Genomic DNA, 18,143 nt, shown 5'->3' on the forward strand with positions numbered 1-18,143 from the left:
TTCACCTCTAAGGCCTTGAAGAAAATACAGTGTCTTCAGCATCCCAAAAGCTCTCTCCACGATGTTGCAGGCACGGGAGTGCTTGCTGTTGAAACGAGCCTGCACAGGGTTCTGCACCGGCTCTCTGTACGGGGTGATGAGGCAGATGGGGGCACTCAGGCAAGGATAGCCTCCATCCCCTAGGATGCATTTGCCTGCAGGTGGATAAAGGCTGCCAGCATACAAAGGGCTGTTCCTCAGCACCCTGGCATCGTGCACAGACCCAGGATATCCCACAAAGACATCAAGGAATTTCCCCCAGTGATCAGTGATGGCCTGGAGTTGGATGGAGTGAAACAGCTTCCTGTTGATGTAACAGTGGGAGTTATTTGCTGGAGGTTTGATTCGGATATGACAGCCGTCTATTGCACCAACTGCTCTACTGAAAGCTGGTGACCCAGCCAGCTGTGCAAATCCTGCTCCCACTGCCTCCAGGTCATCTCCGGTCGAAAAGCAAATCACCCTCCTCAGAATTCCCATGATGGCCTTGCTCACTCTGTGCACAATGTCATGCACAGAGGACTTGGGGATATCAAAGGTCCGTGACACCACCCTGTAGGATGCTGCATGGGCCAGCCAGTAGAGGAACACAAGCACCTCGACGTCCCTTTCCCATCCATGGTCAGATTCCAGTCTGACTGCAGCAATCAGGGACCTGATGGACGGCAGAGATAGGCGAAGGTGGGCACGGTGGTCAGCTGCTTCATCAAAATAAAGCCGCAGAATGGGAACAGCTCTGTTGAGATGGCAGTAGGATGTGGGGTTCACCGCCTGTAAATATGTGATAGTTTGTTAAAACGAGAAATTTGAATAAATCTTTTTCATGTGTTGTTGACTTGCATTTGTTTATTGTGATGGTTAGTTTTAGTTTTATCCATTTGTTTACTCGTTGTTCATGTTTCCTATTGTAGTCAATTAAATATAATTTTTTCATTAATTAATACATTAATTTCTTGACTGAAAATGGATGTATTCACAATCATTGGCTGCATTTGTCCACTATTCATGCATAGTATGTTATGACAATAACAGTAAATTAGGCATGTTTTACAACAACATATCATTCTCAGTAAGAAAATATGTAATATAATTGAGTATTGGTCAGCATTTATCATTATAAGTGTTGGGGTGAGCTAGCATGGCAAGTCATTCTGGGTTAATGTTATTTTTTACGAATTCGTACATATATATTTAGAGTATGAAATCAATAGTCTTCTCCTAAGGCGAGATCTTCGAGCAGCTGCCCGACGTCTCCTTTGTACAGACATTGGAAATATTTTGCTGGTGTTGAAGAAAACCGTAATGGGTATGGTTGTCGAGGTACTGATGAATCAGGTGTTGGTACACCTGTCGCTCATAACTTTTAAGCTATTGCGCTTGTGATAACGTCGTAGGTCACATGATAACGTCAACATGGCGAATGTTGTACGGATCGCATTCATACTCAACGAGATCCGGCTATAAAGTAAGAAATCTTTTAGCGCTCTTTAAGTAAGTACTCATTGAAATTAAGTACCTACTCATTGAGTATGCGGTTTCGGACGCAGCCACACACAGCCAACAGAGACTGCTGTAACATGCAGATAAAGACGTTTTGAAGACAATAAACATGATTGCAATGATATTTGATTTGCCTGTGTTCTTCGAGCCATGTCAGGTATTTTCATAATAATAGATTATATTTATAATGTAATGCTAATCTATATAGACTTTATCATCATGCAGAATACTATAAAATAATATATTTTCTGTCTGATTTTTTTATCTGAAGCCAAATTAGATCACAGAAGATTATTTAAAACACTCGACTTGCGTTATAAAGTAAGTTTGGAGCACAAACATGGTTTTAATCTCATAAATGGTCATGTATTGATGGTGTGCTAAGCTAACATGCTAGCTCTGGGTGCACCTGCCACCTAGCTGTTATTCTTTTATGATTTGTTTCTCAATAGGAATGCTTACTGAAATGTTTCTTTATTCAAGAGGGCATTTGATACAGTTTCGAATGTGAAGTGAGAACTTTGATAAAAGAAATTAGGGATTGAAACCCTATGAATAGCCTGTGAATAGCCAGTCGTTAGTATTTATAATGCAGACAAAAGAAATGCATATTTAGAGCTATAACCAGGCTGGAGAGGTGTGAATGTGTGCATGGGGAGACTGAGACTGAATGGGGCTCGTTTGCACCACAAAACAATAGAGACAAAAGACTGAATGAATGCTTAGATGATGACTAAACATCAGTTGCATTTTAGAGTATAATCAAAATAAATGACATGATCTTGAAAAACATTTAACTAAATACAGAGGTATTAGACTTACCATCTTCAGATTTTAAATATAACATGGTCAGACATTGCTACAGTGACAACTTCAATTTTATTTTCATGAAGATGTTTCATAAAAATTAATTTCTAAAAACTTTGAAGCTATTTATTACTATTTTTTTCATTATGACAATAATTAATTCTACATTTACAATAAACTGCCAGGTGTCAGCTTTCAAATTAGATCATACTTGTGCTTTTAGTACAAAGGGTTCTTGAACTGTATCTGTTTCAGTTTGGGTATGTCATTTCTTGGGATTTTTCAAAAGTGGGGTTGCAGCTTAACAGGTTAATGAGCTCCTGTGAAATTGCCATGATTACTAAACCAACAAGATATGATTCTGAAGTTAAGATTTTTCTGTAATATGCCACTAAGTCTGTTTTGTATTACTTAGTATAGATCGTAAAATTGTATAATACTTACTCTTTCGCCAATATGAAAAAAGAAAGAAAGAAATGGTCTGTAAAAAGAAAAATATATTAATGTAATATAATTACAAAAAAAACAAGTTATATACATCCTTAAGACAAACTAAGCAAGGGATAATGTAGAGCCTGAAGGGGTTGTATTTGCTATAACAACCGCCTCGCTCTACATTATCCCGCTTATTACATGGCTACCTACCAAATAAATCAATAATTTGACACAAAATATTTTGTTAATATTTTGATTTAAAAAGGAGTTTATTGATTTAAACACGATTGTATTGCTTCCGCTAAAGAAAATAGTCCGTTCTGTTTCTATGTTTAGAATGCTGCGTCCATAGCAACACTCTGTTTTTCATGGCAACGGTGTGTTATACTTAGCAGCGGTCTGTTATCAAGAAATAATTCTACATTAATTCTACGCATTCTACATTAGAATTCAACCAAGCCATGTAATAAATACTAATATCATCAATCAATTACAATTTCAATTATAAAATAACTATTCCTTTAATGTAATGTATATTACTTGCTGCATGAATTCATTATTTTCAATGATATGAAATTACAGAGATAGTAAAAAGATAAAATGTAGACAGCAACACAAAAATGGCTAAAAAGCTGTACATGGTCCCAATTAAATAAATAACAATTAAATCACTAAATACATACATACATACTTAAATTAGTTGGGTTGAAAATGTTAGTAAAAATTTAATATGCTAGTAAAAATGTGCACATGTAAATTAGCTTGCATATTATCCCATTGGAATAAATAACAAATAAATAATGCAAACCTACATACATAAATGAAATTAATTTGCATTTGATTTTTATCATGTTTTTATTTCCAGAGCGTTTTTCTGTGCAAAGAGCATTGGAGCTACTTGGGTTAATTGATGGAGACAACTCAGATTTGGATGTGTCTGACAACGAATATCCCATCCTGGATGGCAATTACCAACCATCACCACAGGAGGAAAGCAGCAGTAAGGACAGTAGTACTAGTGATGATGAGGACCCCATTCCTGAGCCCACTGACCACAGCAGAGGATGCAAACATGCAGATAGTGCAGATAATGGTTAGACAAGACCCAGTAGATATTTGTTTATTTTATGCAGTTTGGGCCTTAGGGCTATGTGAAGGATTGGAAGCAAAATGCTTATTTACAAAACTTGTTGACAGGTTCATGGACAGGGGCAGAGACAGGCACAGGCACAGACACAAGTACAGGTTCATCCCGCACTCTCAGACGTCGCCGTCAAAGTCAAGAGATTGAGGCTGATCGCTCAGAAGATGACTTGGAAGAGCCAAGACCAAGCCAAACAAAAAGAAAAAGGGAGACTCTGAACAAGGTTCTTGTTATTATTTTTGGCCTTCACACCTTGAGGGTAAATCTTCAAATTTCATATAAACTTCCACACAGATTCAAGTATTTTATGGACCAATACACCTCAATTTCTTACATGGGTAAAAATGTAACTATTTTTATTCTGATTCTGGTTGTGCAGGACATGGACTACGCTGGGAGGCTACTCCATTGACGCCAAACCTGGCAGAGTATCAGCATCAGGACGAAACTGATCCAGACAGACATGGCTGGACCCCACTAGACTATTTTGAACAGTACATAGATAGAGATTTGATGATGACGATTGCAGAATGCTCGAATATTATGTCACTGTCTAAGAGTGGAGAGCCACTTAACATGACAGTAGATGAGGTTTACCACTTTTTTGGTGCCTGTATTTTGATGTCCTGCATCCGATACCCAACCATTAGGATGTACTGGTCCAAAGCCTTGAAAATCACTGCCATCACTGACAAATTCACACGTGCCAGATTCTTCAAACTGAGGGGAGCGATAAAAGTGGTTATTGATCATGATGTGCCAGAAGACCTGAGAATGTCGGACAAATTCTGGAAGGTGAGGCCTTTTCTGGATCGGATTCTGCGAGGCTGCTTGTCTCTGAATCGACCTGATTGCGCATCTATTGATGAGCAGATGATTCCTTTCACAGGAGCCTATCCGTGCAGACAATATCTGCCAATGAAGCCAAACCCAGGTGGCATAAAGAACTTTGTTTGTGCTACAGCAGATGGCATTGTGCTTGACTTTGAGCTGTATCAAGGCACAGGTTCACTGATTGAGAAGGTCGAAGAACCAGAGGGCCTGAGTTTGGGAAGCTTAGTCATCGAGCGTCTGTGCCAAACTCTGGATCGTGGCACAAAGGTGTATTGTGACCGGTTCTTCACAGCCATCAAAGGTGTGCAACGAATGATGGAGAAAGTGCTGTACATGACTGGTACAATAATGAAGAACCGACTCGCTGAAGCGAAGCATAAGTTACCCAGTGACAAAGCCATGAAAAACGCAGGAAGAGGTACCTCATCAGAAGTATCCGCTGAAGATGGAAAGTTGTGTGTAGTGAAGTGGTATGACAACAAACCAGTATTGCTGATTTCTGTTGTTCACGGTACACAGCCAGAAGACACCTGCCAGCGCTGGGACAAGAAAATGAAACAATATGTCACTGTCTTGCGACCAAGCATTATCCGTGAGTACAACATCAAGATGGGTGGAGTTGATTTGATGGATAGAATGATAAGTTACTATCGCATGAGCACCCGTACTAAGAAGTGGACAATGCGGATGGTAATGGACTTCACGGATCTGGCTTTAGCCAACAGCTGGCTACTCTACCGAAAAGACCATGCAATATGTGCTGGACCAAAGACAAGACCCATCCAGTTCCTTCAGTTCCACATGGAAGTGGCTACGATCCTCTTGGCCCAGCATCACGGTGCAGATGCAGACCTTTCGACACAGTCAGAGGAAGAAGACAGAGTTGTGACAGAGTTGCCCCATGTCTCGGTCTGCAGGAGGGCTAATGCCCACCTCGCAGAGATGATTGGCCTGAAAAATGCAATGCACTGCAGACAACTAGGCTGCACTGGAAGAACCCGAGTGCGTTGTATGACCTGCAAAGTGTTCTTGTGCTTGCAAACCGAGCGCAACTGTTACTCAGCCTTTCACACATAAGTGATGGCAGTGATTCTCAAGGTGTTACACACTCACACAAACACTCTCACACACTCATACACACTCGCACACAGATGATGTTCTGTTGTTCCTGAAGTTTGCGGAGGCTCAGAGGAAGCGTGAGGCCGAGGAGAGGAGGAGGACACTCACACACACACACACACACTCACACACTCACTCAGATGATGTTCTGTTGTTCCTGTAGTTTGCGGAGGCTGAGAGAAAGCGTGAGGCTGAGGAGAGGAGGAGGACACTCTCTCACACACACTCTCACACACACACACACTCACTCACTCACTCACACTCAGATGATGTTCTGTTGTTCCTGTAGTTTGCAGAGGCTCAGAGGAAGCGTGAGGCCGAGGAGAGGAGGAGGACACTCTCTCTCACACACACACACACACACACTCACTCACTCACTCACTCACACTCAGATGATGTTCTGTTGTTCCTGTAGTTTGCGGAGGCTCAGAGGAAGCGTGAGGCCGAGGAGAGGAGAAGGAATACCATCCCAAGAACACCATCCCTACTATGAAGCATGGGGGTGGTAGCATCATGCTTTGGGGGTGTTTTTCTGCACATGGGACAGGGCGACTGCACTGTATTAAGGAGAGGATGACCGGGGCCATGTATTGCGAGATTTTGTTGAACAACCTCCTTCCCTCAGTTAGAGCATTGAAGATGGGTCGAGGCTGGGTCTTCCAACATGACAATGACCCGAAGCACACAGCCAGGATAACCAAGGAGTGGCTCTGTAAGAAGCATATCAAGGTTCTGGCGTGGCCTAGCCAGTCTCCAGACCTAAACCCAATAGAGAATCTTTGGAGGGAGCTCAAACTCCGTGTTTCTCAGCGACAGCCCAGAAACCTGACTGATCTAGAGAAGATCTGTGTGGAGGAGTGGGCCAAAATCCCTCCTGCAGTGTGTGCAAACCTGGTGAAAAACTACAGGAAACGTTTGACCTCTGTAATTGCAAACAAAGGCTACTGTACCAAATATTAACATTGATTTTCTCAGGTGTTCAAATACTTATTTGCAGCTGTATCATACAAATAAATAGTTAAAAAATCATACATTGTGATTTCTGGATTTTTTTTTTTAGATTGTCTCTCACAGTGGACATGCACCTACGATGACAATTTCAGACCCCTCCATGATTTCTAAGTGGGAGAACTTGCAAAAAAGCAGGGTGTTCAAATACTTATTTTCCTCACTGTATAAGTGTACAATAGTAATTCAGGATAAGACAAAAGTTTGAAAGGTTGATTCATGATGTACTCACTTGTATACATTTTGAACAAAAGCCTATGACCACAACTGTAAGTTTCTCTTTCCCTGAACTGATGTCTTTACATATTTTCTGGTTCTGTGTTTCAGTGACGCGTGTAAAAGGTTTTTTTTGTCTACACGTTTGTCAAGTAGCTTCCTCCTTCCTGTAGAGCCACATTCCTGCTTAGTTCGTGCTTCAAATAATAGAAAACACATTCTGTGCCAATACAAGTATTATCTGGTGTCACATCTAATACATTCATTTCTAGCATTATCTTATCACAACCAAAGCTGTGCTTTATGAAAAAAAAATATATGTTAATGTCTCTGAACAAAGAAAACAAATATTCGTATTTATATAGATTTATTATTTGTTTTTTATAATAGTACTTTATACAATAGATTTCTCATTGCAGCAGCAGCTTTATAGTATAACATGAAAAAACAGTGACAGACATCGCTGTGTGTGTGTTAATTATGTAGAATTACATTAATTAATTAATTATGTATGTATCTACTGATGATATTAATTTTATTTATGTAGTTCAGTTCAGTTCTTTTATTTATAAAGCACATTTAAAACAGCCACAAGACTGACCAAAGTGCTGTACAAGCACAAATAACTAAGGATCGAAGAGAGAACAACTAATAAACTACGTGTAAAGATTTGAAAACAAAGAAATCAAATAAACAAAATCAAAAATTGAAACATACAGAAGAGAGACATTAACAAGTTTTAAAAGCTAAGGAAAACAAATAGGTTTTCAGAAGAGATATAAAAACTGATAAAGAAGGAGCTACTCTAACTTCTACTGGTTCCACAATCTAGGCCCCACCACCGAAAAGGTTCTGTCTCCTCTGCGTTTGAGCCTAGTGCAAGGGACAGTGAGGATATTTAGATTACCTGATCTTAGGTCTCGGGACGTGCTATAGGAGGTGTGGTAGTCCAGACGGATAACTTGGAGCAAGATGATGCAAACATTTGTACACAAATAGGAGAATTTTATAGTCAATCCTAAATTGGACTGGGAGCCAATGGAAAACTCACAGAATGGGCGTGGCATGATCAAAACACAGGCAAGAAATAAGCAGAAACAAGCAATCTCATATGTGAGCAGATGCATGTGAAAAATTATGCTGTCATCAACAATACAATAAACAGTAGGGATGAGCGAGTACAGCATTATCTGTATCTGTATCTGTTAACCATATGAATTATCTGTATCTGTAGCTGTACTCGGACTGGGCGGGGCCTAACCCGGAAGTGGGTGGGATTTAACCCGGAAGTGGGTGGGATTTAACCCGGAAGTGGGTCGGGTTGTCTTGAAATGGGCGGGGCTTTAACCGGTATGTTATTTTAAGCATGTGTAGCAGTAGGCATTAGCTCCGCCTATTAATGCTCGGCTGGATGGTGATTTAGCTCTAGTTATGGTGACTATAAATGCGGTTGGTGTACGTTACCTGTGAGGGCATTACACGTGACGTCATGACGTTGTTGTACGGGATCAATTTGTCGAGTACGTGTCAGATAATGCTCTTCGCAGGGAGCTCAAGCAGCTTATTCGACGACAGCCCACCATGACATTGTTGGAGGTTCGGGGGGAGGCAATTCGATGGGAACGAGAGGGAATGCCAGGCGGTGCGCGGGGTCAAAGTCATTCAGTTCCATCATTGGGTGGGATTCAGTATGGGGTACAAGGGGGGTCTAGTTTAGGTTCGAGTAATGGGAACCAATCGGTTGAGCTGAGGGAGTTACGGGAATTGTTGCAGCATCAACAACAGCAGATGAATCAGCTCACGCAAGCCCTCGCCCCTAAGCAATCACCCCGTTTTCACCGTCAATACCCTCGTTCAGATTGGTTGATTTGCAGGCGTTGTCAGCAACCGGGCCATTTTGCTCGGGAGTGCAATGGGGAACGGCGTCCCCCTTGCCCTCCACAGAGGTCTTCTGCTGTCCCTTCGGCTTCCGAGTCGAGGCCGTCGCATGTACTACCATCTTTGGGAAACTGGTGCCCGCCGGGCTGTAGAGCCACAGCTCGGTTGGGGGTGCGTTTGGCTCTCAATTTCCAGGTAGTAACGAGTCGGTATCCCGTTTGGTTTCCGCATGTCCACATTCCGTTGTTAAGATTTGGGGGAGTCCCGGTGCCCTGTTTAATTGATACTGGCTCCATGGTGTCAATTATCGAGCGTTGCTTTCAGCAACAGTTTGAACCACGGGGCCAGGATCACTTGCAATCGTGTCGTTGGCTGCAGCTCCGAGCGGCTAATGGGCTTGAAATTCTATATATCGGCTACCTCGAATTAGACATTGAATTGTGCGGTAGTACAGTCCCTGATTGTGGTGTGCTGGTTGTACTGAGAAGTGTCTCGTGTCTCCCGTGTAGCCGTCAAGGCAGAGCACTTGTAACCAGTGTCTTTCGTGTAGCCGTCAAGGCAGAGCACTTGTAACCAGTGTCTCTCGTGTCTCCCGTGTAGCCGTCAAGGCGGAGCACTTGTAACCGGTGTCTTTCGTGTAGCCGTCAAGGCAGAGCACTTGTAACCAGTGTCTCTCGTGTCTCCCGTGTAGCCGTCAAGGCAGAGCACTTGTAACCAGTGTCTCTCGTGTCTCCCGTGTAGCCGTCAAGGCAGAGCACTTGTAACCAGTGTCTCCCGTGTAGCCGTCAAGGCAGAGCACTTGTAACCAGTGTCTCTCGTGTAGCCGTCAAGGCAGAGCACTTGTCAATCGTGTAGCCGTCATGGCAAGAAGGCTCATAATTGGGGTCTTGTGGGGTAATACCCTTTAGATGTTTCACCGTCGGGACGACGATGACAAAGGGGGGGGTAGACTGTAGCAGTAGGCATTAGCTCCGCCTATTAATGCTCGGCTGGATGGTGATTTAGCTCTAGTTATGGTGACTATAAATGCGGTTGGTGTACGTTACCTGTGAGGGCATTACACGTGACGTCATGTCGTTGTCGTTCCGGCGCGGTGGGCAAGAGCTGGACAGGGGAACTAATCGGCGTACACTCGGCGGCGCTCGTTGTTGTGCGAACTTCTAGAAACACGGATGAGTTTCATGGTTCTTTAATGACGTCCTGTTCAGGTGTGTTTCATATGCCTGTTTAAGGTTATGGTGGGCTGTCGTTGTCATTGTCGTTCACTGGACGTTTTAATCAACAGTCCGGTTCAACATAAACTGCTGAGCGACCACAAACTTACTACGTGCTGCTCTGCTGTGTAGCCTTACTGACTAGCGTCATTGCGACGTCTTCGACCTCAACGGCACCATTAACGTTAACTTTTCTCTTTCATTCCATGAGAATTGGTGTGGATGTTTTTATTGCCTGGGATTTGATATTGGGTACTCAGAATGTAAGGAGCTGTTTTTAAAGTGACTCTTGATGCTCATTATTCTTAGTCATCACTGTTCATTGTTTTAATTTAAGTTTCTTTTTTTGGTTTATTTATTATGTGAATGTTTGTTTTGTTTAATTCTTTCTTTTTGGCTCAAGTGCTGTCTTTGTGGCCCGGTACGAGTTAAACAAACACCTGGTCTGTATTTTCCGGATGCTGTCTAGGATATCCGGTTATCCAATTGTTCTCATGAGAGTACCCTGATGTTGTGGGGTGACGATCATCTGGAATGTATCTGTCTATGATGAGAATACTTGTTATCATACTGGTTTGAGACGAACATTGTTCATTTGGGTCAAATAATTGTTTTTGTGTATTTCTTGTTTTTTTCCTTTTTGTTTTCTCTATTTTGTGGTGTATGAGTCTGATGTGTGTTTTTTTATTGTAGGCCTGGGCGGCAAGGAAACTAAGGGCGGCAGCCTTTCTCATCTTGGTGGTGGTATTTTGGAGTGATTGCTGTGCCACCTGGAGGTGTTTGACTGAGTGCAGTGTGAGTGCACGTGTGTTTGTGGTTTTCTTTATTTCTTTTCTTTTAGGAGAATAGGGAGGCCCCTTGAGTGGAGTAATTTGGCTGCCGTTCCCAATTTCCGTCGCCAGGAGTGTCCCATTTTGAATATCCTTTTTCTGATTATTGTTTTTTTCTTTCCTTTTTGTTTATTGTTTGTATCATTTTTAATCAATAAAGTGATTTTATTGTTTGTATCCTTCACCCATGTCTCATGCCTGACTCCAACCAATACGAGCCTGTGAGCCTTGTGTGCTCCTGATTTGTTTAGGGCGATTCCCTGGTAATAAGCCCCCAGGGTGGCGTAGTTGGTTTATTCATTTGGTGTCCCTGTTTCTGAGCCCATCGCCACACATGCAATTGATATGGGTTGATCAGAAATTGTTATATATATTGCTGATTAGAAAACTATTTACATGACAGCATCAGCATTGAGCTTCAGATCAATGGTTTTGATCACGATAACAAACAAACTACAGAACAAGTTTTGCAACAATGAATACAACACATGCGGTTGCAATTCACCTTTGGCTAAGCCCCACCCCCCTTAGTTACTGTTGCTACGTCCGACAACATCATCTGGGCAACACGGTGGCGGTAACGTTAGTCACCTTCAAAACTACCACAACAGCGTGTCTGTAACATTAACGTTAGGTGTTTGTATCTTGAATAACAAAGTTAGCTAACATTCAGCCGCTAGTCAAAACATACAATCCTGACATACGTGATAACTAAACTATCGCTAAGCTTGCTTGCTAGCACCTTGATTCTTCATTAATTAGGGTAGAGAACCGAAATCATAACCTAAAACAGCATAAAACTGTCTAACTAGTATAACTTCACAGTAAGGTTAAAAGCAAAATTTACCACAAAAGTGTACTTGTTGATCCTTGAGGGGTTTAGCTGACTGTGAGGACGTCCACACAGTTTAATCCAAAGACGGCACTTGTCAGGATTTGACTTCGGTTTTGGGAAGGGAAAAAAACGGACACCCCCCTCCAACCTCTCTGGGAAACGCGTATCTGTGTTACAAATGCCCCAGGCACAACGTTTAACCATATTTTTGATAAAACTACGACGGTAATAGCCTGCCGAGACCAAAAATATGAGACGCCTGTGTTAAAGTCAATGGAGCGCTGTGAAAAAGTGTCGGACCTCTGTGGGAGCTCGTTCGTGGGAGCTCGTTCTTGGCTGCGCTGTGATTGGTCAATCTACATTCTAGGGTGTGGCTTAGCCAAAGGCGAATTATGAAGTAAAATGTAATGAACAAGAGTTTTCATCTCAACTAGGGCTGGGTGATATGGACCAAAAGTCCATATATTTATCCCGATATATTTAGGCTGAATTTCGATATACGATATATACATCCCGATATTTTTAATTTTTCATGTTTTATTTTTTTCAAAATTTTTTAACACACACAAGTACTGTCCCCCTTTACTTAACATAAATTGTAAGAATATGACTAATAGTAAAGACTAGTACTAATAAACATTATGCCTATGCTAAAGGTATTAAATAACAGTCCCAAACTAGTTTTTGTTAATACAATGTTGGTATGAGCCACTACAGTATATTTAAAATATAAAAAAATAACACAAAGAAAAATAGTGGCATTTTGGTGGTCTCGATCTACTCCATCTGTGTTTTGATCGATGGCGTTATTTTCCTGTCAAATGTCGAAAGCACATTATTGTAGCGTGAAAGTACATTAATATAATGCGCAAGCGCGAATCTCTCTGCTCGCGCGTGGAATATAATGTGCCGAGCGCGAATCTCTCTTCTCGCGCGCGCTCTCAGATACACGCTGCTCTTGTAAGAATTTTCTCTGGGCTCGCTCAGAGAATATGCCTGCACTTAAAACGTGTTCAGTGCAATCTCGAATCTCTCCTCTTCACTTAAAGTAAGCGTGTATGTGCTTAGACTGTGTCCCGTGCAATCGTGCATGCCGAAGTACTCTTCTCTTCAATTTCTTTCTCTTTGCTCTTGACATAAACTGTCAAAACGGCAACAACCAATCAGAAATAGGCTTCAACAACTGACCAATGAAAACGCGACATCGTACATGGAATCTTATTGGTTGATATTGAACCGCACATGGAATAAGTTCACTTAAGTTCAATCAAGACGAGCCGAGATGGATCCACCGAATCGACGATCTCAGGTAACCAGTTTTATTTGTTTTTATGTTTTATGCAGAGAGATTCGCTCTGCTCACGCATTATATTAATGTACTTTCACGCTACAATAATGCGCTCTCGACATTTGACAGGAAAATAACGCCATATCGATCATCGTTCTGAATCTGATCCAGACGTCATCTTTGACAAAAACATGATTTTCTCAGCGGTTTCCTCAAAATGTTGCTTTTTTTAATGACACTTACCCACATTCAGGTGTTGATAAAAAAAAGTACAGGAAACTAGAATAACATTTATTTATTTTTGCTTAAAAGCAGAGGGTATTTCTTTTGATATGTTGCATGTTCAGATATTCATTCAACAAAATATTCTGGTGGCATGAAATTGTGAAAATGATCAAAAACGATGGCAGACAACTTTTTTCAAAACCGCTGGCTGGGAAAGAGTTAATAAAACTACATGTGTTTGTCAGAAGAACATAGAAGCTGGAGCTACTTTTCCCTGTTTTTATGTATATGGCGAGTCAAACAGGTACTGGGATAGTTAGCAGCATTTGTCTTCCTGCCAGGTCTAAAATAGTCTGCACATAAAAACTTATCCTGAATCACTATTGTACAACTATAAGACAAAAGTTTGAAAGGTGGATTAATGATGTACTCGCTTGTATACATTTTGAACAAAAGCCTATGACCACAACTATAAGTTTCTCTTTCCCTGAACAACTATAAGTTTCTCTTTCCCTGAACTGATGAGTTTACATGTTTTCTGGTTTTGTGTTTCAGTGACGCGTGTAAAACAGGTTCATCTACACATTTTTCAAGTAAGTTCCTCCTTCCTGTAAAGCCACATTCCTGCTTAGTTCGTGCTTCAAATAATAGAAAACACATTCTGTGCCAATACAAGTATTATCTGGTGTCACATCTAATACATTCATTTCTAGCATTATCTTATCACAACCAAAGCTGTGCTTTATGAAAAAAAAACAATGTTAATGTCTCTGAACAAAGAAAACAAATATTCTTATTTATATAGATTTATTATTTGTTTTTTAACCATTTAACTAATTAATTTTCCCCATAAAATATGCATTTTATTTATAATGTATGCTTTAATGCAGTGTCAAACTAATATTTTGGGGTAGATTGTTTTATATTTATGAAGCTTGGTTGAAGTTTAATTCAGTTGGATTGTTAATATTTCTTTCAGGTTATTTTGTAACATTTTATATATACTGTATGTGTATACATTTCCCCCTAAATATTATGTATATGGTAATTTTATTTGAAAAGAAAGAAAAACATGTTATGTCTTAAGTTAAAAGTCCTTACCGGCTGTTGAGAGCCAGGATTGTTTCAACACTCAGGGTGTTGGGTGAAGAGAGACGTTGCTGTGCCTGTGCTGGCATTTCTCCTGCGGTGTTGCTATCAGTGTGTGAAGAGTGGGAGAACAGGGTTGCATTGACAATCCAACACAATGGGCAGCACATTGAACACATTTTATAAGTGGTCAGAAACTTGTAAATAACTCATGAACGAATAAAGTTACGTTGAAACCAAGCACACCATTGTTTTTCTTGTGACATTACCAATAAGTTTGATGTGTCACATGGCACATGTCTCACATCTACTAATGTGCCACAAACAGGACTTTAATATCACCAACCATTCCCATGTTATTACGGTGTATCCATATAAATGGCCCACCCTGTAGATTTTAGGACACCCTCAGACGAACCCAAAAGCAGAAGAATGCTTAACTTCAATTTATTGAAACAATAATATAGTTCAAGCTTAACGGCTCTTGGCCAGATTGGAACAGCAGAGAAGAGAATGATCAGGCAGGCAGGGGTCAGAGTCCAGGACAATCAAATCCAAATCGTGAGGTGAGAATCAATGTCAGACAAGCAGGATAGTCAGGCGAGGATCAAACAGAACCAACAGGGACATCCCAACTCACGATCAGAAACAGGCAGTTGTTCACAGCAGAAATCAGTCCAGAGACTGATAGAACAGTCCAAGACCAGTGAATGCTGGAGAGGGACAGGGAGCCACAACACAATTGGGCAGAGAAAAGTATGTGAGAAAAAAACAAAACAAAACTAAATGAGAAAACAGGCAGGTGACCAGGGGCCTCATTTATAAACGTTGCGTATGCACAAAAGAAGGCGTACGCCGCTCTCTACGCAATAATTGGTATTTATAAAAAGCAAACCGACACCGTCGCTATTTTCGCTGCTGAGAACGGCGTTTCTATAAATATGTGCACACAACAGAAATGACAGCAGTTAATAAAGCATCAGGGGCTCGTTCTTCGTACGTTGCTTAAAACATCCGAGATCAAATTACACATCCAAGATGATATCATCGTGCTAATCATGATCCGGCTAATTAGGTTCTTCGAAAACACCTGCCGGATATGATTATTATAGCTGGATTGAGTTATCTGAGATAATTGCGCGTGGTTTAAAAGGGGATATGTATCTATAGTAGAAACATTGATCAGCAATGCTGCTATTGGCTGCTCAGCGTGGCCAAAGAGCGCACTCAGGTTTTCTCCTCAGCAGAGCAAAAACTAATAGTCGAAGTTTATTCTGAATTTTAATGTATAAACAAAACGCCAGGGAACACCTCAAAATCTGCAAAAGCCAGGAGAGAGGGCTGGCAAAAAGTAGCAGACAATTTAAATCCGTTAGAAGTGGCCATGTTAGATGTTTTTATCACTTATTAGCCTATATTTTTGTATTTTAATAATTGCATAATTACTTTGTTCATTGTAATGTCAGAGTAACCACACTAGAACATATCAAAGTGCAAATAAAGAACAAATAAAAGTGAAGTACAAAAATATTCTACATAATGGTAATTTTTAGTTATATTATAGTCTCTTTTATAAAAGGCACTGTTAAATAAATGGTTGTCTGTTTATAAAAGCAACAAAGAAAAAGGCTGAAAAAAAAAAAAAGATCTTAGTAGCCTACACTGTAAAATACTTTTTGCTGCATTAAATTAAGGCCGTATAGTCATTTCAACTGTTAAATCTTGAGTAATGATGAATTGCTTTGACTTGTGAAAGTGAAAACTGATAAACTTATGTTAATGTAAAAATATTTTGCCATGAGTTATTGATCACATTTTTCCCGAGTGTAGTTCATTGTAATGACATTGTGTTTTCCTCTTTTGTGCACTTTTACATAATACACCAACACTTGTATCTGTTCCCAAGAAAGTGGTGGCTGAAATATGTGCAGTAAGTGGACATTTTCTAACTTTCCAAAGGAAAGAAAGTATAAGACTTTGTAATGTCCATTTGTTTCATTGCACTGGACAGTGAATAAACCCGCTCAGATAACTGTCATATGGAGGAACTAGCCTACCTGCAAGTGCATAAATAACTTTACTTAATTTATACTTGTATGCTTTATGGCTGCAATATAAGTTGCAGGATTCCACATCTACAGAAAGGCCTACAGAAGAGTCTGCACAGACAGAGGAGACACAGGCCTACAGGTGGGCAGTGTATAGCCAACTTTTCCTTTTTATTTGTTGCATGAGGCATGTGTCTAATATCCCTTGACCACTGGCTTTTCTTTACAAAGAACAATTGAAATAAAACTCATAATAAATAAAAACTTTATAATTTACAGCTGTGTACAACTATTTTCCTTGGAACAAATAAATAAATTATACAAACTCGTAGCTGTTGGTGAGAAATAATAAATATTTTATTTATAATTGTTATGCCATCCATCCATCTTCCTCCGCTTATCCGGGGCCGGGTCGCGGGGGCAGCAGTCTAAGCAGAGATGCCCAGACTTCCCTCTCCCCGGACACTTTTTCCAGCTCTTCCGGGGGGACACCGAGGCATTCCCAGGCCAGCCGGGAGACATAGTCTCTCCAGCGTGACCTAGGTCTTCCCCGGGGTCTCCTCCCAGTGGGACATGCCCGGAACACCTTCCCGGGAAGGCGTCCAGGAGGCATCCGAAACAGATGCCCGAGCCACCTCAGCTGACCCCTCTCGATGTGGAGGAGCAGCGGCTCTACTCTGAGCTCCTCCCGAGTGACTGAGCTTCTCACCCTATCTCTAAGGGATCGCCCAGCCACCCTGCGGAGGAAGCTCATTTCGGCCGCCTGTATCCGGGATCTTGTCCTTTCGGTCATGACCCACAGCTCATGACCATAGGTGAGAGTAGGAACGTAGATTGACCGGTAAATCGAGAGCTTTGCCTTGCGGCTCAGCTCTTTCTTCACCACGACAGACCGGTACATCGACCGCATTACTGCAGAAGCTGCACCGATCCGTCTGTCAATCTCCCGTTCCATCCTTCCCTCACTCGTGAACAAAACCCCAAGATACTTAAACTCCTCCACTTGAGGCAGGAACTCTCCACCAACCTGAAGTGAGCAAGCCACCCTTTTCCGACTGAGGACCATGGCCTCGGATTTGGAGGTGCTGATTCTCATCCCAGCCGCTTCACACTCGGCTGCAAACCGTCCCAGTGCATGCTGAAGGTCCTGATTTGATGAGGCCAACACGACAACATCATCCGCAAAGAGCAGAGATGAAATCGTGTTGTCACCAAACCTGACACCCTCCGGCCCCTGGCTGCGCCTAGAAATTCTGTCCATAAAAATTATGAACAGAACCGGCGACAAAGGGCAGCCCTGCCGGAGTCCAACATGCACCGGGAAGAAGTCTGACTTACTGCCGGCAATGCGAACCAAGCTCCTGCTTCGGTCGTACAGGGACCGGACAGCCCTTAGCAAAGGACCCCGGACCCCATACTCCAGAAGCACCCTCCACAGGGCGCCGCGAGGGACACAGTCGAATGCCTTCTCCAAATCCACAAAGCACATGTGGACTGGTTGGGCAAACTCCCATGAACCCTCCAGCACCCTGTAGAGGGTATAGAGCTGGTCCAGTGTTCCACGGCCCGGACGAAAACCACACTGTTCCTCCTGAATCCGAGGCTCTACTATCGGCCGTATTCTCCTTTCCAGT

At 41.7% G+C, this 18,143-nt stretch overlaps 1 protein-coding gene across 1 annotated transcript; it reads left to right on the top strand.

Annotated features, from left to right (window-relative positions):
* Positions 1-1,689: 1,689 nt before the first annotated feature.
* LOC311289826 (piggyBac transposable element-derived protein 3-like) lies at positions 1,690-5,836 on the top strand (the record flags this gene model as incomplete). The annotated part of the gene is made up of 3 exons (XM_084408074.1): positions 1,690-1,696; positions 3,647-3,874; positions 4,305-5,836. The coding sequence occupies 3 exons, from the start codon at positions 1,690-1,692 to the stop codon at positions 5,834-5,836; spliced, it is 1,767 nt and encodes a 588-aa protein (XP_084264200.1).
* Between the last annotated feature and the right edge of the window lie 12,307 nt (positions 5,837-18,143).

Source organism: Rutilus rutilus, assembly GCF_951802725.1.
Source record: "Rutilus rutilus genome assembly, chromosome: 4".
NCBI classification, from domain to species: Eukaryota; Metazoa; Chordata; class Actinopteri; order Cypriniformes; family Leuciscidae; genus Rutilus; species Rutilus rutilus.